The following is a 23963-nucleotide window of genomic DNA, read 5'->3' as shown; positions in this document are numbered from 1 at the left end:
CTGTTAGAGGTACTTGTTCTATATTTATATCATAGTGAAAACTAATTAATTTTGTCGTCCATTTTTTGTGCTCACGGGTGTGGAATCCTTGAGTCATTAGATGTTTTAGGCTTTGCAGATATGTAAATATCTTAAATTTCCTGCCTATGAGATATTGACGCCATTTTTTGATAGATTCTATGATGGCGAACATTTCCCGAACATATGTGGAAGCATGTTGCATCCGAAGTGACATTGTTTTGCTAAAGAAGGCGATCGAATGACCAGCTTGGGTATGGATAACACTGATTGCATTGGCTGACGCATCAGTTTCAACATCAAACACTTGGGAGGAGTCCGACAAGTGCAACACTGGAGTAGTAGTCATAGTTTTTTTTAGTATTGTATATTTTGAATCAGCCATTGTAGACCATGTAACACATTTATGCTCGAGTAAATCGGTGAGATGAGCAACGAGAGTGACGTTGGACTTAACAAATTTGCGGTAAAAATTGGTGAGCCCTAAAAACCCTCTAAGTATCGTGAGTGAGCGGGACTGTGGCCAATCCACCATCGCCCGAATATTTTCTGGATCAGGCCGCACACCATGTTCTGAAATAAGATGACCTAAATAACTCATCGAAGAAACACCAAAAACACACTTGGACAATTTGGCATAAAAATGGTTAGATAATAATAGGCACAAAACAGTTTGTAGATGCACAACATGATCCTTCAAACATGAACTGTAAATCAGTAGATCATCAAAGAATACCAATACAAACCGACATAAGTGGGCCTGAGCAAGTCGTTCATAGTAGCCTGAAAAGTAGATGGTACATTAGTGAGCCTAAATGACATCACTAGAAACTCAGTGTCTATCAAAAGTGCGGAACACTGTTTTGTGGGTGTCCTCTCTATGAATCCGGATTTGATGATACCCCGATCGCAAATCGATCTTAGAATAGACTTTTGATCCCCTAAGTTCATCCAGTAATTCATCAATAGTTGGTATTGAAACATAATCGTGCACCACAATAGAGTTTAAGATGCGTTAATCCACACAAAACTGTCAATTGTTGTCTTTCTTTTTAACCAATAGAATCGGTCAAGAAAAAAACTTATGTTGGGTGTTACTAAGGGTGGAAACAGGCTAGGTCAGACAAGGCTTTGCAAACAAGCCGAGCCTATATAGCATATAGGAGTCTAGGTCTGGCATGTTAGCCCGTTTAAAAAAAATTTCAAAGCCTGGGTCTGCCCTGTTTAAAAGCATGACCTGACATGTTAGTCTGTTTAAAGGCCTGGTATAGTATATGGTCATGAAGTAGGCCACCATATCTATATTTGAATGGGCTAATAGGCCCATCTAACTCTAATAATTAAAATATATTTTTGTATTTATATTTATATTAAAATAACATATATAATAATATTACTTATATCAAAATAGTATAATTTCAATATTTTTATATGATATAACTAAATAGGCTGATCTATTAGGCTTAATAGGTCTTACAGATGGCCTAGAGCCTGACCTGTTAAGCTAAATAAGCTTTTGAAAAGCCTGAGCTGTTAATCTAAATAGGCTTTTTAAAAAGCCTGAGCATGAACTGTTCAGAAAAAAGCCTGGTCTGGCCTAGCTTGTTATAGGCCAGGTAATAGGCCCATGATAGATGGCCTAGCCTGTTTCCACCCTTAGGTGTTATGATACTAAACATTTTAGGCATATCCTCCTTTTGGTTGTGAGGATATCGGTAAGGTTTTTGAGATATTGGGGTTGAGTGTGAGAGTAATTGGATATGGTGGTCATGGACACATTGTGGGAGTAGGACTTGGGGTTGTTTAGAAATGTTGTCATAGGTTTTGAGTATTGGCTCAAGGTGGGGGTGAATAGGCATGTTGGGTTAATGTCTATGTTTGTGTATGGTTCTAACATTAAGAATTGTATTGTATGAAATGAGGCTATGGTATCCATGTGCACCATTCTAGAAATTTGATGGAAGGTAGAGGGTTGTAGTGAAATTTTGTTTTCTCATTTTAGTGTTATGGTGTTTTCTCCCACAGTGAAAGTCATTGATGGAATGACAAAATCCGAGATATTCGGACCTAGGATACGCAACCATTCAATTCTAGAAACCCTATCATCGCCTTTAATAGGGATGAGATAAAATGGGATATGAAATAATTGCTTTTGTAATGTGATGGAGGTATTAGAATATAAACCAGAAAAGTAAATATGAACACCGTTACCGACCATAACATGAAATTATGGTGTTGGGGAAATATTTAGCTGTAGGTGCTGGGCCAAACGAGGTTGGATCATATTGTGTGAAATCCATGTATCCACCAACACTCTTATTGGATGACCTCTATGGACGCAATATACCTTAAGGTTTTGGGTGACGGTTGGCCTTCCAAAGCTTGTTCAGACAACTAGAAATATATCACATGAGGTGTGGAATCAATCTGTTCCATGTAAATTGCCTAAATGGCCATCAGTTGTTCACTTGTTGAATATGAAAATTCATCTACTAACAAGTGTAGAAATTGTTTGTATTGACATATATGTCTGACATGAAACTTCTCATCATAATTTTAGTAAAGGCCTTGGACACGTCTTTCCTGCATCTGAGCAATGGTAAGACGACGAATGAGAATAGTGGTTGTTGGGCTTGGCTGGTTAGTGCTTTGGGGAGGTTGGGTGTTGGGTCTAGGAAAGTTTTGTGGAGGGTTTGGGGAAGAAAGGTCTTATATAAGTGGGTTTAGAGTCCTTAATTTTTGGTTCAACCACCTTTGCAAGTCCTAAAGCCTTTGCAATATGTGTAGGGCACAAAATGGTCAATTCACGTCTGATTTTAGGGTTCAATCCCGAAATAAAATAGTCCAGGATAACTTCAGGGGAAAGACCCCAAATTCGATATCAGATTTTCTCAACATGTTGTTGATAATATGCTATAGAACTAGTTTGGCAAAGTTTAAATAACTCCACTTGATGGTTTTCATATGTAGAAGGGCCAAAACAAATCTCAAGGGATCTTGTGAAACTCTCCCAAAATGTGATAGTAACATTGTAAAATTCCCATTTAAACCAGCTTTAGGCTTCACCCTTTATTTAAAAAGAAATGATGTGGAGTCTTTGCTCCGGTGGGACTTGGTAAAGATGGAAAAATTATTTTGCTTAGAACAACCAGTCCAAGGGTTCAGAACTACCAAATGTACTTGGTTGCATTTTGGGGGTATTGGTTGTTGATGGCCAACATGGGGGCGAGAAATTGGGGTCGTAAATATGGTAAGTGATGAGTTAAAAAGGGTGAGCCATGAGTAGGGATATAGGATGGGTATTGAGGTGGGAAGGGTGAGGTATTGTGGTTGGGAAAGCGGGTCTGCGATAATGGACTAGGAAGGGAAATATTAGGAATATGGTTAGGATTTGTAAGATGAGAGGAAAAGCTCATGGCATGGGGATTAAGGGTGTGTGGAGGTGAAACAGTTATACCTGCCAATTTGTCAGTGATAGCTTGTAACACTTTTGCAATAGCGTCATGCCGAGCATCTTGTTGCTCCTTGTTTTCTTGCAGTTTTTCTAAATTTGTTTGCAGAAAAGACTCATTAATCTCTTTGTTAAAACTTTTAGGAGGCATTGTTCAAGAAATAAAAGCACCAATGATGCAATTTGCTTAAGAAATTATCAGCAAGATAAAAAAACTAAGAAATTATACTGGAAATATCATTTTGTATATCTTTCATCACCAAAAGTTCAGATTAAATACTACAATGAGATATTTAGGGTTCTCCTGCTATGGGCTTACAAAGGAAGGCCTTCATTTGATTTAAAATGCTTAAAGCATAATTAGTAATTCTTCTCATTGTCTGCAAACTATTTAGGTTTATGTTTAATCCTCACGGGCCTGTGGGTTGCTCTTCTTCAGTGTTCACTCTTATGTTCCCATCAACTTGATACTATATTTGTTCATCATATGCTCCCTCCTTCTTCTGAGTAACAAGCAATTCATCCTCTAATTTGCGGTATGACTAAAATCAAATGAGGGGTTTTCACAAAAATAAAAATAAAAAACTAAAATTTGATTGATTTTGTATTGTCTCATTCATGGAATGTTCAACCACAAATCAAATATGACGATTTTAAAGAATTGTTGGTTTAAAAGAATTTTTATTAAACATTGTGGGACTCTGCTACATAGTTATCAATTCATTGGATTGGAGGTGAAGTTTATATTTAAGAGAAAAATGTAAATTGAGTTACTGTAAATCTTGAGTGTTTCGAGGGAAAAAGAATGTAAGATTAGAAGATGTGAAATATGAAACAATGTTAAAGTTAATGTGTTATGTTTTTATAAGGTAGCAAATATTTATTCGTGGTATATGGAAGAAGTACATTTTCTGTCTCACAAAATGTGCCACTCCATGTGCCATTTGGTATGATTGATAAAAAAAATATATATTTATGTTTAAAGTTTAATAATTAAGTATTTTTCTGATCAATCATAAGTAGTGACACATGAAATGACACATTTTTTGGGCCATAAGATGTAGCCCCGTATATGAAAGGGAGGAGGCCACTGGTATAGAAGATTAACATTATGTGGTTTTTTACCTCTCTCATTGAGGGAGTATTTTCATGAAAATATTGTATGTTCATTTTTTCTTGCTTCTTTCTTTGTTTCTCTTTACTTCTCGATTGAAATGATCTTGTTCTTTCACATGAGCTAATACTCTAGCAACTAATATCAGAACTTTTACTCAATTAAGAATTTCAAAATGTCCACTATATTCAACATTAAAATTTTTGATGACAAGATTAATAGTTTTATTTAGTGAGTGCAAATGAGGGTTGTTCTTACCTAGAGCAGTCGAATGGTTGAAGTTACTCCTATTAAATATCATATTGATGAGTTTAAGTCTAGTATTATGTATCTCCAAAATATTGACGTTAAAATTGAAGATGATGATAGAGTTGTTTTATCAGTCGTCTCTTTACCTTATATCTATTAACACATCAAATACATTATGTTGTATAAAAATAATGATACCTTATCCTTTAAAGATGTTAAATCTAATTTATTATCAGAATAAAAATACGATCGTGAAGTTCATTCTTTGGACAATGACGAGGGATTAATTGTTAGAGGTAGATCTTAAGAAAAAGGGAGTGTCAGTTACAAAAAGTTCAAATCCTAATTCAGAAGATGTAAATCCAAAATAACTTATCACTATTGCAGAAACCTAGATACAATTTGCCCAATTTTTTTATCTTGAATAAAAAATAATAAAAACATGAATTTTTTTCAAGCATCCTATGAAAACAGGATGATATTAGCATGCCATTTGTCCTTATCTGAACCTAAGTTTTAAGCACATGAGTCGACTATAGATCGATCATATTAGCATCTCATTTATCCTTATTAAAACAATATCTTTGCTATATGTATAGATTTTTATACTCTTAATTTAATTTATTAAAAAGGTAATTATTAAAATAAAATAATATATTCTTTATTTTCGTGTCTCTAATAGTTTATGTTACTCCTACACATTCATAGATACAAGAGGGAGATGCAGACTACATAGTTCTAGGTTAAAGATTGATTAATGAGTTGAATAAATTAAAGAAATTATTTTAATTTTTCAAAAGATAATTAATAACATAAGAGACCACATTGCTTATTAACTGACTTCATACTTTGATAAATAGAAGAGAAAATACTAATATCCGCAACCATTTCTCTTCTTGAAATAGAAAGCTAGATATGGCACAAGCCATAACCTTTCTATTAGATTTTCAAGATACATTTTTATGATAAATATATTTTTACAAAGTCGCAAATAATATTTACAAAATCCCTGGTATGGTGAAAATTCTTCAAAAAAATAGTAGGATTATTCTTCTCACCCTTTCTTAAATCATTTTTTTATTTGAAATTTCTATATTTTTTATTTTATAGAAATAGACTAGAGAAAATTGGGTGTTTACAAAAAATATGAAAGTGTTATATTGTATTCTTAAAAGCTAACCAAGTAGATAATTTATATGTCTTGTAAGACTTTGTTGTGACATGTTTAATAAATGTATCTTCTTTTATATGTAATAACCATGTCACGAAATTATGGCATATGTGCATGAGCCATATAAGTGATAAGACATGCTCCTTCTGAGAAAGAAAGGTCTTCTTGGTTTAATATGACATCACTAATTTGGAGTTCTATAAAGATGTGTTTTGGAAAAAAATAATAAGTTAGTTTCACCATTGTAACTCATTGTACCAAATGTATTCCTGATTTTATTTATTCTGATATTTAAGGACCTTCTAAAGTTCCATCCCATGGAGGATGCAACTGTATGATAACTATCATTGATGATTTTTCTTACACAGTTTAAGGTTTTTTTGTGCAACATAAAAATAGGACCTTACCTACTTTTAAGAAGTGGAAAACTCTTGTTTAAACCATATATATATATATATATATATATATATATATATATATATATATATATATATATATATATATATATATATATATATATATATATATATATATATATATATATATATATATATATATATATATATATATATATATATATTGCTTGAATTTATTGATGAAAAGCTTGTGTTATAGCATTTTTTATGTCCCTTTTCCAATATAAGCAAATGAAGAAAAGCATATATCATTGAATGATGCTATTCTTTTACCACTATTTGACTCTTTTAATCAGAATAATCACTTTGTAGCATATAACACATATTACTGATTTGAATCCATTTATGAGTGCAGTGGGAAGCCAGATAGCCCTTGATGCTAATGATGATGTAGCTAGGGCATACAAGCAACAACTGTACAATGAATCAAGGGAGCTTTTTGCTTCATTTCGTGTCTTCTGCAATCGAAAGAATGTTAGTACTTCCAACATATTTTGCTCCATTTATTAGAATGACTAGACCTAATTCAACCTCAAAAGTTAACTCCTAGAGTGAAAGTTGTCTAAGAATTATAGAAGGAATGCTTACAGTAATAAAATAAGCAATCAAATTTACTCCATTGAAGGAGCTTGCTTTTAAATGATTTCTACTAATTTTTTTCTTCTTCTAAATGAAGCCCTTTAATTCAATGATTTGTCTATTTTTACAACAGATACAATGCCAAGAGGTATTGTTGGAGGACACAGATGTAACTAAGGCATTAATAGAAAGTGTTACAACATATTCCATTGAGCTTCTGGTACTTGGGGCACCATCAAAGAGTGGTCTTGTCAGGTAATTCACTATATTCATTCCTTCTTACCAAACATAATCCAACAAAATATGCTTATTATACTTATATACATGCAAGCCAAGATTAATTGCTTTCTAAACAAAAAGGTGTATTGCATGAATGTACAAGTACAACCTAAAACTAGCATTAAAGTTGTCATGGATAATTCTTGACTCGATAAATAGCTAGTCCTGAATTATATTTTAGTATTACGGTCGGTTTGCGAGTCGGACTTTAGAGGAGAAGGAAGAAAAATAGAAGGTTTTAGAATCATCCTACTATTATATTTTATGGTTCTGAAACATTTCATTTCCTTTCTTACTCGAACATATATTTATTTAAACAACAGAATCTTAGTTTTGACTAATTTTTTGTATGACAGAAGATTTAGGACAACGGATATTCCAAACTTGGTGTCAAAAGGGGCACCACCATTCTGCACTGTGTACATTATTTCCAAAGGAAAAATCTCAACTGTAAAATCTGCAACTGCTCCACTAACTACTAAAGCTACAATCCGTAACAATGCATCACAACCACAATATCAGCTTGCCCCTAGTCCTGAAAGAACGGATGCACAACTGATGCGCAACCATCTACCACGACGTATGCCAATTTCTCTTTAATGTTTATCTCGTAACTTATTTTTTACTAATCGAAGCGACAAGGGCTGAATGCCTAAATCTTTAAGGGATGTTGCTCATAACATTTAGTTGTTCGGAAAATGATAATATTACTCATAAGTCTTAACACTATGTATTTGTGTTTATTACAGCATCAACAGAGAAACCAATATATGGTGCACCCCGATTATCAGACGATGAAATCAGGTAAATAGCCTGTAAATCCTTAATTAGAGTGGTAGTATAAGAATCATTGCATAAGACCAGTGAACCCTTAGTGATTTTGTGAGAAGTCATAAACTTGTCTTCTTTTGAAAATGTGAAGAAGTTTAAGCCATATGAATGTTGAATATCAATGAATATTCATCTCTAGTTAGATCAGAACACAATGCAGATATTGTAGGAAATGCATTGATCTATAAAGTCCAAACATCATTGATGAGAGTGGAAATCTAATGTAGAAACTCTAAGTTAAGATAAACATAACAAGTAAACATGGGTCAAACTCATATATGAGTCACGAAGGATGAAAGTTTAAGCTAACTTGATATTCTATGGACAGGTCACCCTTCACAAGAGCTGGTAAACCATATTACAAAGCGTACGAGTCCTCGATTCCTGATTCTGATATATCATTCGTCAGCAGTGGAAGGCCAAGTATTGACAGGATGTTCCCTTCATTTTATGATGAAATGGACTCTGGGAGGCTTTCATCGGGCTCAGATTATGATACCAGAAGCTATGGTTCATCTTTCTCAGGTGCTAAATCAATTGATCAGGGTGATTACTCGTTCTGTTCACAAGACAGCAGATTCTCAATGTCATCATCATCGAGGTTATCAATGTCGGTAAGCACAATGTATAAGATAAATATGTAGTCTAATTCTTGTGTGCCTTTCTAATCTAAATGGTTCAATGGTCAAGTTTTTATGGCTCTATGACATAAATGTGCTTAGATGACAGAAAATAATAAATATCTACTTTGAAATTATAGGATGATGTTGAAGCTGAAATGAGGAGACTGAAGTTAGAATTGAAGCAGACAATGGAAATGTACAGTACAGCTTGTAAGGAAGCTCTCACAGCAAAGCAAAAGGTATACCTTCACGATTTTAAACGTTTTTTGTCGAATTCGAGATTTTAGTTCGAGCATACAAGTTCTAAGAATATCACTTCTTGAGTGTGATCATGTATTCTATGCAACACATAACTAATTAAAACAAGATTTGTCGTTTGAGGAATGATATTAATAATTCGCATGATTTCCAACAGGCAATGGAACTTCAGCATTGGAAATTAGAAGAACAAAGGAAAATGGAAGAGTCGCGAATGGTTGAAGAAGCGACATTGGCATCAGCTGAGAAGGAGAAAGCAAAATCTAAAGTTGCAATGGAAGCAGAAGAAGCAAACCAAAAAATTGCAGAATTAAAAGCACAACAAAGAATGAACAGAGAATCTGATGAGAAGAAGACAATGGATACTATTTCACATGCTCCTGTCAGGTACAGAAGGTACGATATCGAGGAAATCGAAGAAGCAACCAACAACTTTGCCCCCTCTCTCAAGATCGGCGAAGGAGGTTACGGGCCAGTATATAGGTGTGAACTAGATCACACACCAGTAGCAGTAAAAGTGCTAAAGCCAGATGCAGCTCAAGGACGGTCACAGTTTCAGCAAGAGGTATGAAAAATGGAAACAAAACAATCTACATGATCATATGTAATTGCTAAAAGTAAATCACTAAAATCATGTTAAATTAGTTTTTAGCAAAGGATATTTTTCTTCCCGAAAACTCTCGCCGAGCTTTTGATTATAAGTTGTGAAAACTAAATACACTAATTCTAACACGGATTAAAATGAAGAAGAAAATTAGAAAGAAACATGATATCTTCATGCATATCATTTGAGGTAATCAATCAATTTGGCATTTGACTCATGCAGGTTGAAGTGTTGAGTTGCATGAGACATCCAAACATGGTTCTGCTCCTTGGAGCTTGTCCTGAGTATGGTTGCCTAGTGTACGAGTACATGGCTAATGGAAGCTTGGATGACTGCCTCTTCAGGAGAGGTAAGTCACCAGCAATTCCTTGGCAGCTAAGATTCAGAATTGCTGCAGAAATCGCCACCGGCCTCAATTTCCTCCATCAGGCAAAGCCTGAACCACTGGTGCATCGTGACTTAAAACCTGGAAACATTCTTCTTGACCGCAACTTCGTGAGCAAGATCAGTGATGTTGGATTGGCCAGGCTTGTTCCTCCTTCGACCGCAGACACTGTGACACAGTATCGAATGACATCAACTGCCGGAACATTCTGTTACATTGATCCTGAGTACCAGCAAACAGGCATGTTGGGAATCAAGTCAGATGTGTACTCATTTGGGATAATGCTACTGCAGATCATAACAGCCAAGCCACCAATGGGGTTGACTCATCATGTTGGAAGGGCTATTGAGAAGGGTACTTTTGCTGAGATGCTTGACCCTGCAATTGAAGATTGGCCACTTGAACATGCTATGCATTTTGCTAAGCTCGCATTGCAGTGTGCAGAAATGAGAAAAAAAGATAGACCTGATCTTGGGAAAGTTGTATTGCCTGAGCTCAATAAACTAAGAGATTTCGCTGAAGAAAACTTGCCAATGATGATGATGTTTGGTGCAGGATTCGCTCCAAGAAACACTTATTCGCGTGCCGCATTTTTCTCATCCACGGTTCAAGTGAGTCATTGTCACTTATCAAACCTTGTTTTTTCAATATATGTTATATAATCATAACATTACATTACAATTTACATCACATGTTTCTCTTGTAGGATAATATGAGTGAATCTCAAATGTCTGGTATGTCCGGTTACGAAAGCCGCTCAAGCTCATCTTCACATAGTAATAATAACAGTTTTGTTGCAACAAGGATGATTTGATAAAAGTTTGAGGTTCTTTATCTGTTTGAAGAAACTCAAAAATGTAACCATACAAAAACTATTCTTTTATTCTTTTTGAAAGAAGGCAAAAACTGCTGAAGTGTATTTAGCTATTCCAATAGGAATTGAAATGGAGTTTAGCCTTGTCTTATGCATTTGCTAATTTATCAAATCTTTTGACATAGGTTTTAAGCAGAATCAGGAGGAACTGAAGTCTATAATTTGTTCTCTAAAAAAATAAGTAACATCTATACATTATTCTCAAACTTGCAAAATGCAGTATCAATTCTGAGATCTTACTAATTAGCATGTCATTCTTACAAAGGTAAAGCAAACAAGTACTGTCAGGGTCCTTCATTGTTCACGAAAACTGCACAAAATCTCATCCATAAAAATTGTCTCATTAATTACAAAACATATTTGTAAAATTTTACAAAAATAATTGGGAGTTTTTAGATGATTAACTACAGTGACTTTTTCTTAGGATAAAAATGGAGCATATATGACTTGGCATCAAGAAAAATCACTCAAATAACTATTGTACTGAGAGCTTGACAACTAAAGTCTAAATTTTTATTATTTTAACAAGACAAAAGAAAACTCTTGAAACAAGAGTTACTAACTAGTTTAGGGACAATGATCCTCGAGAGAAAGAGCTTGAAGCACTAAGACAAGGATAATTTTGAAAAAAAATGCAAGGAGTTATTCCCACTTCATTGCACTAACAAATAGTTTGGATAATAAAATCAAACATAAAATTAATTAATTTTACAAGTATAATGATGTGAACAAATAGAATTGTGAGACTAATAATCAAAATTTCATTAAAAAACTTTTACATGCAAGCATAGTTATTACAGCAAAGCGAATCTTTCCAAGAGTGGCATCACAAAGTCCTATGCATCAGGCAGTTTAGCTAAGCTAGTTAGTTCTTATGCCCTTTTGGATGGTACAATCTTCTGTGGTGGCTGCATTTGAAGAGGACATAGAATAAAACACAAGTCAGCATAGACTACGAAGTTTTCTCCTCCAAAATTTAACTCGCAAGCAAACTCCAAGGGTCCATTTGCAAGTTGAGTTTTGGGGAGGGAAATTGAAGATTTCAGAGTCATCTCATTAGAATATTTCATAGCTCACAAGTCTTCTATTTCCCTCCAAAACCCAACTCACAAACGAGCCCTAAGGGTTTGTTTGCAAGTTAGGTTTTGAAGGAGAAGACTTCAAAGCCATGAAATACAAATATCCTTGAATTAAAAAAGCCTGTAGTTGGGGGGACCAATGCATAGGAAATTTGTAATTGAGTCTCATACACTTTTCTGCCAGGTTCTGAAACAGTGTAGGGACTTATTTGAGTTTTTCTAAAAAAAGATCAAGGAACCACAGAAAAGTGGACGGATCACTTACCAGAACCCTAACAGAAAAGTGCATTATTTTGTTATGCATACAGAGACCCGTTACAAGCTTTTTTAGTTTAGAGACCAGAAAATATAAAAACCTAATGAGTAATTAAACCATGTAAAAAAATTTAAAACCATTCCACAAGAAATAATAATTATCAGGGCTATATTAGGTTCTTGCTCACCATTGACAACTCCTCCTCATGCTTTGGAATAAAAGCAGTGTCAACCTTGCCACTTCTGAAATCCTGTAATACATTGAAGATTATTCCATATTAGTCATTTAACTTCTGAGCTCTGACTACCAGCAAATATTGTTATATAGCATGTTTGGCACAAAAATGACAGAAAGAAGCACCCACCTCAATGTCAAGGATAAGTTTATGATAATCAATTGTTGTAGGAACTCCTGCAACAACAAAATTAATTATTAACTATATATCACAGAATTTGAAGGATTTAAAACAACAATAACAACCAAAGCTAACAAAATTTCACTTTTCTTTCTGAAAAGTGTGTTGAACAAGGTGCATATGGTATGCAATTGACTTACACCAAGTACAGGTATCTAATGGAATAATCACGATCCTAAAAAACATATTATTTTACCTGTGATAATAGTGTCATCAAGTGCCCTTTTCATGCGTTCAATTGCTTTTTCTCTTGTTGGAGCCCATACTATCAGCTACAAAAAGTTCACAAAGTCAATACATGAGAAAGGTTTTCAAATAAAATGAGCACTTCTCAGATAGTCCGTGGTATTGCATCCACGTCCTCGTAACCACAGCATATAAAAGAGCAAACAAGTTTATATTAGATCCTGTTCCGTTGAATAAAAGGTGAAAGTCGTATTTAGAATATTATATCACGCTCATTGAATTCTTTGAACCCTTTTCTTTATTGCTATTTTCGTCCAGTCATTCTTTCCACTTACTTAGGTGTGGAACAAAGACTATCGCATCTGATAAATTTAATTTTTGACATCAATCATGAACTAGAGAAAGCCTTATCTTTGGATGGGTGGAGAGACTTGCTTTATACAGACAATCAATTGCAAATCATATATCAATAAATCATTTTCATTTCCAACAATTACACTATCCATTTGCATTGGTGGCTTACCAAACCCACTCAGATTGAAAGCAACCCTATACAACTAAATAAGCCATCGCTTGTACATCAGCTAATGTTAAACTCACAAGTGAATCAAGTCATCACCTGACTAGTATCTAGCTATAGCCTATCATTGTTTAAATTCAAAAAAAATCCAAACATGTAGAAGAAACAAACTTTATCAGGAAATGAGAAACAATTCCAAAATAAAAATGCTGATATTCGCATAAAAGAGTCATTACTTATATGATTAATATATGTTTGTATAAATTAATGGTTGCATTAGATGATTTAGATATAGAGAGGTTACATGCATTTACTCCTCATGTGTAACACGAAGACATAAATCATGCAGTATAGCAACTCAGACGGGATGATAAATCAATGATATGAAAGAGACACAAACTGGCACACCTTTCCGAGAAGGGAGTCGTAGCTTGGAGGAACCACATAATCGGGATAAACATGGCTATCCATTCTGACAAATGGACCTCCAGATGGCAAGTATGCTGTAATTCTACCTGTTGTTTGATAAGAGAAAATTATTGTGTTTAGAAAACCTACAAATAAAATATAAACCAAAACCGTAAAATATAAAATACCTAATACTTCGTAAATCATTTTTAAATGAACTCAATGGTTCTAACACCAATGTAGAATACGTTTGCAAAATTCATGTTGAATGTCATTATTTGTTGCATCTTTTAATACAAGCTTGCAAAAACACACCACTGATACATCAAGATACCTGGCCCAGGTCTAAAATTCTTAAATGCATCTTCTGCATTGATACGGCATTCGATAGAATGTCCTCGGAGCACAATATCCTCCTGAAGAAAAACTACAATAAGAGCAAGATTCTAAAGAATCACAACTTCAAGTAAAATAACTCCTTTAGTACCTGTTTGTATCGAAGTTTTTCTCCCATGGCTACAAGAATTTGCTCTTCTATCAAATCAACAGAGGAAATCATTTCTGTGACAGGATGTTCAACCTGATCCCACCAACCCACCCCCAAAAACATAAAAATGAAAAGAAATAAAGGAAATGATTTGGCATAACTACCAAAATTGAAAGCCTGACATAATGTATTGGACTCATTTCATACTAGACATCTATAACAAGTGTATTTCAACCTGAATACGAGTGTTCATCTCCATGAAGTAAAAGGAACCCCTTTCATCCAATAGGAACTCAACTGTTCCAACACCAATGTAACCAATAGATGCAGCCGCTGCAACTGCTGCATCTCCCATTGCCTTCCGCAACTCTGGGGTCAATGCAGGAGATGGTGCTTCTTCCAGCAGTTTCTGATTACGCCTCTGTGAACAATCACAATCAACAGAACAATTATTTCATGTAGGATCTCTTGCAACAGGATTTCAAAATAGATTAATAAATAATCAGAACACCAATAGGTTACATGTGAGATTCCACACAGAACTAAAACAGCTATGGCAGTTACTTCAATTTCAGCTGAACTTTAATTTAATCATTTATGCGCATAATGATTACAGACAGTTATACTCTAGTCTAAAATACACATCATATATATATATGTATATATGTGTGTGTGTTAAACACTTTACATTTAGTTTCTCATCTTCAATTCCTCAAGGACAGAAATTACATCAAGTTTACAGAACACAGATTATCGTATTTTGTTAAATATCATTTAATATAATAAAGATGAGAGTAGTATTATGGTAATATAAGTAACAATTTCACAAACTACACAGATATAGGCAGGTGAGAATTCAAAGTACCTGGATGCTGCAATCACGTTCTCCAAAGTGAACGACATTACCATATTTATCTGCAAGAACCTGTAAAGCCATGAAGCAGAGAGATAGATGACTTATAAAAAGTAACAAAACAAGACAGGTTAAACTGTAAAGTGGATTCTAAAAATGGAAATTTGGAAGAAAAAAACACGATATAATATCATAAATGCAAGCAATCATTAGCAATCATAAGAAAAATTAAATTGAAGTCTTTCACCTGATCCCCAGGCTTCATTAAAATCAAATTATAGATTTCAATAAGAAAAATGGACAACACTACCTGGAACTCAATGTGCCTTGGGTTTTGAACATACTTCTCAAGATAAACACCGTCATTGCCAAAGGCAGCAGCTGCTTCGCTCTTAGCTTGCTACAAAGCAATGAAATTGAATTATTATATTTTTTACCAAAAAGGCACATATCTATTCCTCGTCAGTGGGATAGACTCTACAAGACTACAAATATTTACAAGCAGAATAATGCCAGCTTTGTTTGCATTCTAATGGTATGGCCCAAAAACTTGCTTCAGCTACAAAGATGGTATAATGCCATCATAAGTATTGTAACATACAAACTAGAGGAGATCTTGCTCTACCTATTGCTCCAAGGCAAATCATTGCAAACTATTGATCCATTACTTTGTTTGAAAATAGATATGCTAAAAACATACACAAGGTGCAAGTAATTTTTGTTTCTTCAGTTTTTTTTGCTTTAACCAGATTATAGGTAAATTTGATAATCATGGCATGGCAACTATATTTATAAATTAATTTGAGTTGAAGGTTACCCATTATAGCTTTTAACTATCTTCGCCTATTATAACAGGTAAGAAACTAAACAATGAAAACTATTGGACAGTATAGGAGAAAACGTACTTCCATTCAGGTGGAAATATGATAGGAACTGGTATTTGCTAAGGAAATGTAGAGAAAAATTCAAGGTGCAAAGCTCCAATCATAAGGAAGATAACATAAAATTTCTTGATTCAGATGTATGTAGAAGAGAAAGAAATAAAATATCAAAGAAGCTAGATGCAACTCTGCCCCTGGCCTAGGCCACCCCAAAACCACTTAAAACCCTGTTATGCCCTCTCCATTCCCTATTCTATCTTCTAAGACATATTTCTAGCTTTCTCACACTCCTTGCCACGTAGGTAATGTTTGTTATAACCAAAATCCCTTTCTGGCCTTTACTCATTTCACAAGTGATTTAGCATAGAATGACTAACAATACCTGTAACAACTTCACAAACTCATCAGGTTCTTTAGCAAGACGCATGCCACGTCCTCCGCCACCTGCTGTTGCCTAAGAAACATGATAACTTTGTCAGTGTGCATAAATCAGCTAAATAAGACTATATAGAGGATTTTTTATCACCAAAAAAAACTATACTAAGGATTTATATGGCCTCTTTAATCAGTTATATCACCAGTGAAATGAATCATAAAATAGATTATATCAGACTAATAAATATTCTTTTTTTCAATTAATCTTGAACTGAGTAATATAATCATGGTAGTCACTAGTAAGTGTATACTTGCAACTCGTTACAATCTCCAAATTACAGTTTTAACGTCATTGCAAAGAATGGATGACTTAGCATTTTAGCAAAGCACATAAAATTGGTCATTGTTTCATTGAAAGCAACCTGAAACATGATTGTGGATGGCCTTATTAGAAGATAAGGTTTTTTTTCTTTGTTTTGTTAAAAAAAAAGTTTGTACTTTGGTTGATACTGACAATAAATTTAAGATACCTGATTTCCACAAGAAATTTGGATTAATCATAAAATAAAGTTTACTTTGATTAATATTTCAATATCACATTTATCTTTACTGATTGGAGAATAGAGAGTAAGGAAGGAAAAATGTATGAGAATTTGACTTGAACCAGAAATGTAAATGTAAGTATGAGTGGAATATACATGTGAACCAGAAAAAGCAAAAGTGACATCAAATAGGCACAAGTTTACGAAAAGAGTAATAAGGCATTCTACCTTGATCATCACGGGGAACCCAATCTCATGTGCGAGCCTGATAGCTTCTTCTGTGCTCTGTTACATTAATTCATTTCATCAAATTGATGTTATAAAGGACGAATTAAACTCAACATTATTATTTATATTAGAATTATTTGAAGATATATATACAACTGAGTCTCTAATATGATACCTGTAAAAGCCCATCACTTCCTGGAACAGTGGGAACACCTGCTTTCTTCATTGTCTCCCGGGCAGTTGCTTTGTCACCCATAACCCGAATACTGTCAGGCTGAAAGTTTAAACTAAATATTCAGATTTACTAAATACTTGGAAAGGGAAATATTTGAACCATGAATGTTATCGTACAAAATTATGATTAAAGAAGTAGTTTATATCTGACAGAAAAAAATTATTAAACATTAATACTAATATATTAAAATCAAATAAAATTTGGGGATAACAGATAATTTCAAAGCCACTTTTGATATGGCATATGCTGGAAAACTCTGATTTTAGGATTCGTTGAATACTCCCACGTATCGGTGTCGGACACGTATCTGACACGGATACACTCGGATTCGTGAAGGATACGTATCCGTAGAGTATCCAAAAATTAAAATAAAAAAATAAAGATGAAGATATGTATTTGATACGTTTTCAACAAAGAAATAGGATAAGATATAATATGTTTTATCCTAGCTAAGCAACATCCCAATAATCAAGCAAAAACCAACTTATTTAAGCAATTTTATAAATTATTCCACTATATTTTCTAGTTTTGGTACTTGGAATTTCGGAGGACAATATTTGCAATTTCTATTATATTTTCTACTTTGAATATTTTGATTTACACTTATAATTTTATCATATTTTATGTATTTTTTACTATTTTATACATGTATCCCTAAACGCATCGTATCCTATATTTTAGAAAAAATTTGTGTCGACGTATCGGATACGCATCGTCCGATAAACGTATCCGTATCTGTGCTTCATAGCTAGAAAATGCCTAAAAGTCACCAATTATTTATGAAAATATTGAATATTAATCAGACATGTGACTAGGGGTTGAGAATACTATTATTTTAGGGATGGCACGCTGGGCAACCACTTGCTTACTTGCTAAAGAACAATGTTTGAAGTGGTCGCCCTGGATAAATAGTAATCCTCATCATACAGTATCATTTTTTCTATTAATTAACATCAGTTTCAGGCAATAATAAGGTTCATGTGCGATACTTCAGGCAGAAGCTGGCTTTAAGATCGAATAGAAAAGCTCAAATCAATCTTGTTCAACCAAATTGGAGTTTTGACAGTTAAAGTTGCAAGCTCAATCATAAGGCATTAAATTAATTCAGTCATTAAACAATAACAAACAAGCAGGATATTCTACAAATTGCACATAGAGTACTCACATTAGGCCCAATAAAATTGATTCCATGTTCTCTGCACATCTCAACAAACACCGCATTCTCAGCAAGAAAACCATATCCAGGATGCAACATCGTGCATTTGTGGCTAATAGCAGCAGAAAGGACATTCGGGATCAGCAAGTACCTGCACATAAAGTAAAAGGCAATAGAATTAATTTAACAACTTTTGTTGCAAATTAAATAATTTCATTAATTTGGATTTGGATTAATTACATGCATAATATAAATAAAAGGAAAAGGCAGCCCGGTACACAACACTCCAAATAGGTGGGAATGGAATCAAATTTTTACAACATTACTCCACACCACAAGCAAAGACCTCTATGTCACAATGCATCAACCTTACCATTAAACCAAAGCATAACCCGAATTATTCTTATTACTAACTATTAATGATGAAATTCTATCACTTACAAGTTCTTCTATTTATACAACATATTTAGACAACATTTTGGACTACAATCACATACATACATTTCTCTACTCTAACCTAAAACACATAGTATCTCGATATTCACTCAAATTCACACACACATAAATCAAATTTGTCCTAATATTACATAGAAATAGAAACTTTTACAACAAAAAATCTCATATGTATTCTTAAATATTCACTACGATATTCACATCCAATGACATTCTTTGTGTATATATCAATCAAGGTAACATAGAAACTCTCTAAGAAATCAAAATTCTGCAATGTAACTTACGATTGACTACTCGGCGCTTCGCCAATGCAAACAGCCTCATCAGCCAATTTAACATGAAGTGCATCCTTATCAATAGTTGAGTACACTGCCACACAAGGTATCCCCAACTCATGAGCAGTACGAATCACACGAACCGCGATCTCGCCTCGATTCGCAATCAGAATCTTATCCCCACCACCACCACGACAAGTAGCAGCAAGAGCCCCAAAACGCTGCGTTTTATGTTGCCCTTGTTTGTAACTAACTCCTTTCTTGTTAACATTTTGCTTAGGAAAATTCACCTTATTGGTTCTAACTAAGAAGCTTCTGCATTCAGAACCCTTGATTCCTCCAAATAAACCCTTTTAAATTATCATTTTGAATTAGGAATCAGATTCAGAAAATGTAAAAGTATATGGTTAATAAATAAATAATGTTAATTCAGTAATATTTGTAACTTACTGTGATAGGAGAAGAAGGGGAGTGAAGAGATTTGCATACAGACATTGACATTGTGGCCTCCATTTTCCTAAGAATAAAAGAAACAAAGTGAGTAGAATGTGTGTGTATATTTATATTTATATATAATATAAGGTTGGGATTGAATAATATATACCTATGCTATGGTGAATAATAAAGTTAGGTTATGTTTATTGAGGAATGAAATGAAATGATGTTTTTGTTGGAGTGGGTTGGGTTTGTGGCGATGGAAACGAGGATTGGGGAGCTTGACAATTCCGCCTAAATCTGAATCTTTAATATTAATATTTGAGTAAGACCTAGGTGTATGTATCTTTCTATAATTTCTATTTTCCATTTTCAATAAATTCACAAAAAACGGTAAAATACATTATTGTTTTCATTTACTATTTCATAAAGTATGAGTTTTATTTTTGGAAAATTTGAAAATGGAAAAATAACATCTCCAACTTTTCCATAACGAAGCTTTTATATTTTTTAATTTTTTAACATTTAACACTTTTTCATTTCATTCGTTTTGCATTTTTTGATGTTTTAATATTTTTTATGTTATTTCAAACCTTTTAATATATTATAAACTAAATACACATTTATACTTTATTTTTAATAATACTCTTATTTATTACTCCTCTTTTTCATGTCTTTTTCCATATCTTTTTAATTGAATTTTCGATGTGCATTAAATTTGATTATTTTAGTTAAATGATATTAATTTTTAATATAATTTAATATTTTTTAAATTATGTGTAGCATAACCTTAAACATCAAAATATATGGAATGTAGAGAATATTTTTTATTAATTATTCTCTCTACTAATCAATACAATGTCAAAATCAATCAATAAGTATCTCAATCATTCAAATCACAACACATCTTCAATTTATTTATTTCTCTAACCATAATAGTTTCTGGTTGCTTATCTTAATGTATTGTTGAAATAGTTTGATATTGAGAGTGATAATTATAACTTTGGGATGAAATATGAATTAAATAATAGTCATTTAAATGTTACTAATTTATTTTAACTTTTTGGAGATGAGTTGCAAATACATGATACTCGTTATGAGTTATGACATTCTACATGTCCTTGTGATAGCTAATGTCCTTGTGATAGCTAATGACCAAGTCCAATAATTAAATATGTTCAATGTATTGTTGACATAAAATCTACTAGAAACAAAAATACAACTATAAAATATGAAGACATCCTATAAAATTAGTGGCTTAATAATTTTACTGATTAAAATTTAGAATTGAATTAGTTGCAATAATAATTATCTTCATTTATGAAGTTTAGAGGGAAGAGTTTTGGAAATGAAAAAATGATAATAACAAATATGTTTTGAGGAAATGAAAACATGGAAATAGAAATTGTTTTTGCAAATGAAAACATAAAATAGAAATAGAAACCATTTGTTGAAAGCAAACAAAACCCTATTTTATTCCCTTAATTTTTTTTTGTGAATCAATTTGGTCTCTGAAAATTCAAATTCAAAATTGTCTCAAAAATATTAAATGTAAGTTTTAACATTTTTATTACTCATAATAGAAATTATTTTGACTCACAATCATGACCTTTGACTAGTGGTTTGGTTTTTTATTTTCTCATGATCAAAATGAGTGTTGACTCTTAATATTATTGAGTTATTAGAGCTATCAAAATGGACTATTTGGACGAGTTCGGGTGAGTCCATATAGGGTCCGAGCTATTAAAGTTTGGGTATAATTTTGTATATCACATTGTAGCTTAAATCTGCCCTAAGCAGGATGCGGGTTATGGCGGGTCGACGTATATAATATAACAAAATATTTATTTAAAATTTAACCTATTTTTAAATATATATATATATATATATATATATATATAATGATATTAATGTATAATTTTTTTAACACACTTGTTATGTTCAATTCAACTATTTCCTATATCTAATGCATTATGGTTGAGTTGAGGTGTGATGTCAATTCTACTTATATGATTTTTAACATAACTTATTTATTAAAATAATTCATACATATTGGACTCTTACTTCCTAACACTGTAATTTGCGACTCCACTTTAATATATAAACATTTAGGCACTATCAAAAAATATCATTTAGTTTATCATAATGATAGTATAGACTCAAGTTTAAAAAGAATTATGTATATCAATGTATAATCATCATCATAATATATCATCTTCATTTTTTTATTTTTGTATGAAGATCCTTTGTATGTTCATTATCAACACTTTCATTGTGAATAACTACGAATTAAATTTGTGACTCCACTTTGTTTTGTTGTAAAATTTATTGTTCTATATTATGATTTTGTTGTAAAAGTTAAATCTAATTAAATACATAATTAAGAAAGAAAAAATGTAATCTCTATGATTTAATATTCCTTCTCATTTGATTTGATACATTATTTTGTTATTGTGTTTAAAAGGTTATTCTCAAAACTAAGACGAATAATATTGTTTCCTCCATCTTATCTTTATCTACAATTAGTTTTCTCTCATCATTATTGTTTCCTCCTACTTCTAAGAGTTAATAACTCGTGTTTTTTCTAATATTATTGATTATTATTTTTTATTTCTTTAATGATAAAAAAAATGTTTTCATTATTTTTTTGGGAATTTGATAGTGAGAATGCGACTCGTGTTCTATCTTTCTCTCTGTTTCAAACCGATAAATGATTTTGATGATTTTCATTTATCAAAGTCGAAAGAGTGTAAACAATCAATATCGACTACTCTTCGCCTATTAGTTCTTCTCAATCAAATTCAAACAATTCCTATTTTTTAATCAAAACACTTAACCATTTTTAAACAAGAACTATGTAGTCTTGATTTTCTATTGCTCATATGAATACGTGGTAGCAAGATCCTATATTGTCAGACAAAAAAATAATAATAAAATATTTTTCCTTTTAATACATAAAGTATTTAAACAAACCAATGGCATAAAATAATTCATGCAATTAGTGAAAGTACCGTTTTATTACAGATGGATGAGTGTTAATACCTTAATTATTAAATCGACTCCCGGATCTAAATCTCTAATTTATAGACCAATTAATTCTAGAATTGGGCATTAAAGTGTGTTTTCTATGTTTCAACTACAAAAAACATAATAACAATTTCCAACAGGTCCAATAGTCAAAAACTCCAACGCGACAAAGTTTTGAAAATACTATTAGTGATGATAATAATAAAAATTAATTATAGAGAAATAATAGTGAAATTAATCTAAATAAAAAAAATATAGTTCATACTTATTAAAAGAGCTTGGTAAAATTATATTGTTAAATTCCAAAGGTGTTAATTTTATAATATGTGCAATACAAGAGTTTTTAAATAAAAAATCACATTATAATTAGGAAATTTATATTGAATTATAATTTGATTTTACTTTTTTGGGTTAAAACATTCTCTCTTTTTTTGTTATAAAAACATGCTCTTTAATTATGAAATAGTATAACAATTATAAATAGAATATAAATGTTACATTAATGAATTATTTGATAAATTATTAATAAATGCATGTGAAAAATATGAGTAAACTTGGGAGACATTTGACATGATTAATTATGAATATCATAATGGTTGGGAAGAATATGTGAATATATTCAAAAGTTCATTAATCCATCCAGTGGCAGTTCTTGATCTAAACTTTAGGAGGGGTAATAATATTTAGTTATAATTTGTAACTCAAATTGAGTTAGTTAATGATAAAATTTTCAGTTATTTCCTTTCCAATATTAATCACTATATTGTGTGTAATAAATTCATCTTTTATCTTCCTACCTAATTTTGTTTGGTTTTATGATCTTGAAAATGATATTTAGTTATATATGTTAGCTCAACCACAATAGTTAAGATAAAATGAATAATTTGATAAAACAAGATATGACTAACAATATATGGTTGAGAGTTTTTTAAAGTTGAATGACTAATAACTCTAAGACTAAAATGTTGAAATTGACATCTCAAACTAATCTTTTCTTGCTCATTAAAATCGATAACATATAATTATTAGACAAAAATACATGTATTATCAATATTAAATGAATTATTAGAATATATATTATCAATAGATACATAATCTATCAACAATGCATTAGCCTAGTGGTGTAAGTAGGGTGGCAATATGGGCTTGGCTCGACGGGCCAGCCCGTGCGGATAACTATTTTTAGCAGGCCGGGCTGAGGATTTTAGCCCAAAAACTCATAGTCAGCCCGTTTTAGTAGCCCGTTTTTTAGACAGACCAATGAGAGCTGGGCCGGCGGGCCATTGTTAAAAAATAAAAA

General features: G+C 32.4%; 2 protein-coding genes across 2 annotated transcripts; one reads left to right on the top strand and one right to left on the bottom strand.

Annotated features, from left to right (window-relative positions):
• On the top strand, positions 6765-10798 carry LOC109330948 (U-box domain-containing protein 35-like). Its single transcript, XM_019565211.1, has 9 exons — positions 6765-6893; positions 7132-7253; positions 7634-7857; positions 8027-8081; positions 8437-8722; positions 8869-8970; positions 9147-9554; positions 9816-10589; positions 10685-10798. Exons 1-9 carry the CDS (start codon positions 6765-6767, stop codon positions 10790-10792), a joined length of 2208 nt encoding a protein of 735 aa, XP_019420756.1. The 3' UTR covers positions 10793-10798.
• On the bottom strand, positions 11534-19911 carry LOC109331783 (biotin carboxylase 1, chloroplastic-like). Its single transcript, XM_019566493.1, has 17 exons — positions 19815-19911; positions 19652-19741; positions 19211-19551; positions 18483-18624; positions 17258-17356; positions 17083-17139; positions 16320-16391; positions 15367-15456; positions 15069-15128; positions 14439-14624; positions 14204-14296; positions 14051-14132; positions 13717-13823; positions 12799-12874; positions 12552-12598; positions 12375-12437; positions 11534-11760 (listed from the first exon to the last, which is right to left on the bottom strand). Exons 2-17 carry the CDS (start codon positions 19712-19714, stop codon positions 11725-11727), a joined length of 1614 nt encoding a protein of 537 aa, XP_019422038.1. The 5' UTR covers positions 19715-19741; positions 19815-19911; the 3' UTR covers positions 11534-11724.

The sequence above is a fragment of the Lupinus angustifolius genome, chromosome LG17 (genome assembly GCF_001865875.1).
Source record: "Lupinus angustifolius cultivar Tanjil chromosome LG17, LupAngTanjil_v1.0, whole genome shotgun sequence".
NCBI classification, from domain to species: Eukaryota; Viridiplantae; Streptophyta; class Magnoliopsida; order Fabales; family Fabaceae; genus Lupinus; species Lupinus angustifolius.
Note: the sequence above shows the minus strand (reverse complement) of the source record. Positions and strands in the feature narration are given on the sequence as shown.

Excerpts from the sequence above, each read along its gene's own strand:
- LOC109331783 (XM_019566493.1), bottom strand. The coding sequence starts at position 19,714 with ATGGAGGCCACAATGTCAATGTCTGTATGCAAATCTCTTCACTCCCCT. Across the intron at positions 19,552-19,651 it reads CCCCTTCTTCTCCTATCACA|GGTTTATTTGGAGGAATCAA; the intron begins GTAAGTTACAAA and ends ATAATTTAAAAG. Across the intron at positions 11,761-12,374 it reads ATGAGGAGGAGTTGTCAATG|CCACCACAGAAGATTGTACC; the intron begins GTGAGCAAGAAC and ends CTTCAAATGCAG.
- LOC109330948 (XM_019565211.1), top strand. The coding sequence starts at position 6,765 with ATGAGTGCAGTGGGAAGCCAGATAGCCCTTGATGCTAATGATGATGTA. Across the intron at positions 8,971-9,146 it reads CTCTCACAGCAAAGCAAAAG|GCAATGGAACTTCAGCATTG; the intron begins GTATACCTTCAC and ends GATTTCCAACAG. Across the intron at positions 9,555-9,815 it reads GGTCACAGTTTCAGCAAGAG|GTTGAAGTGTTGAGTTGCAT; the intron begins GTATGAAAAATG and ends TGACTCATGCAG.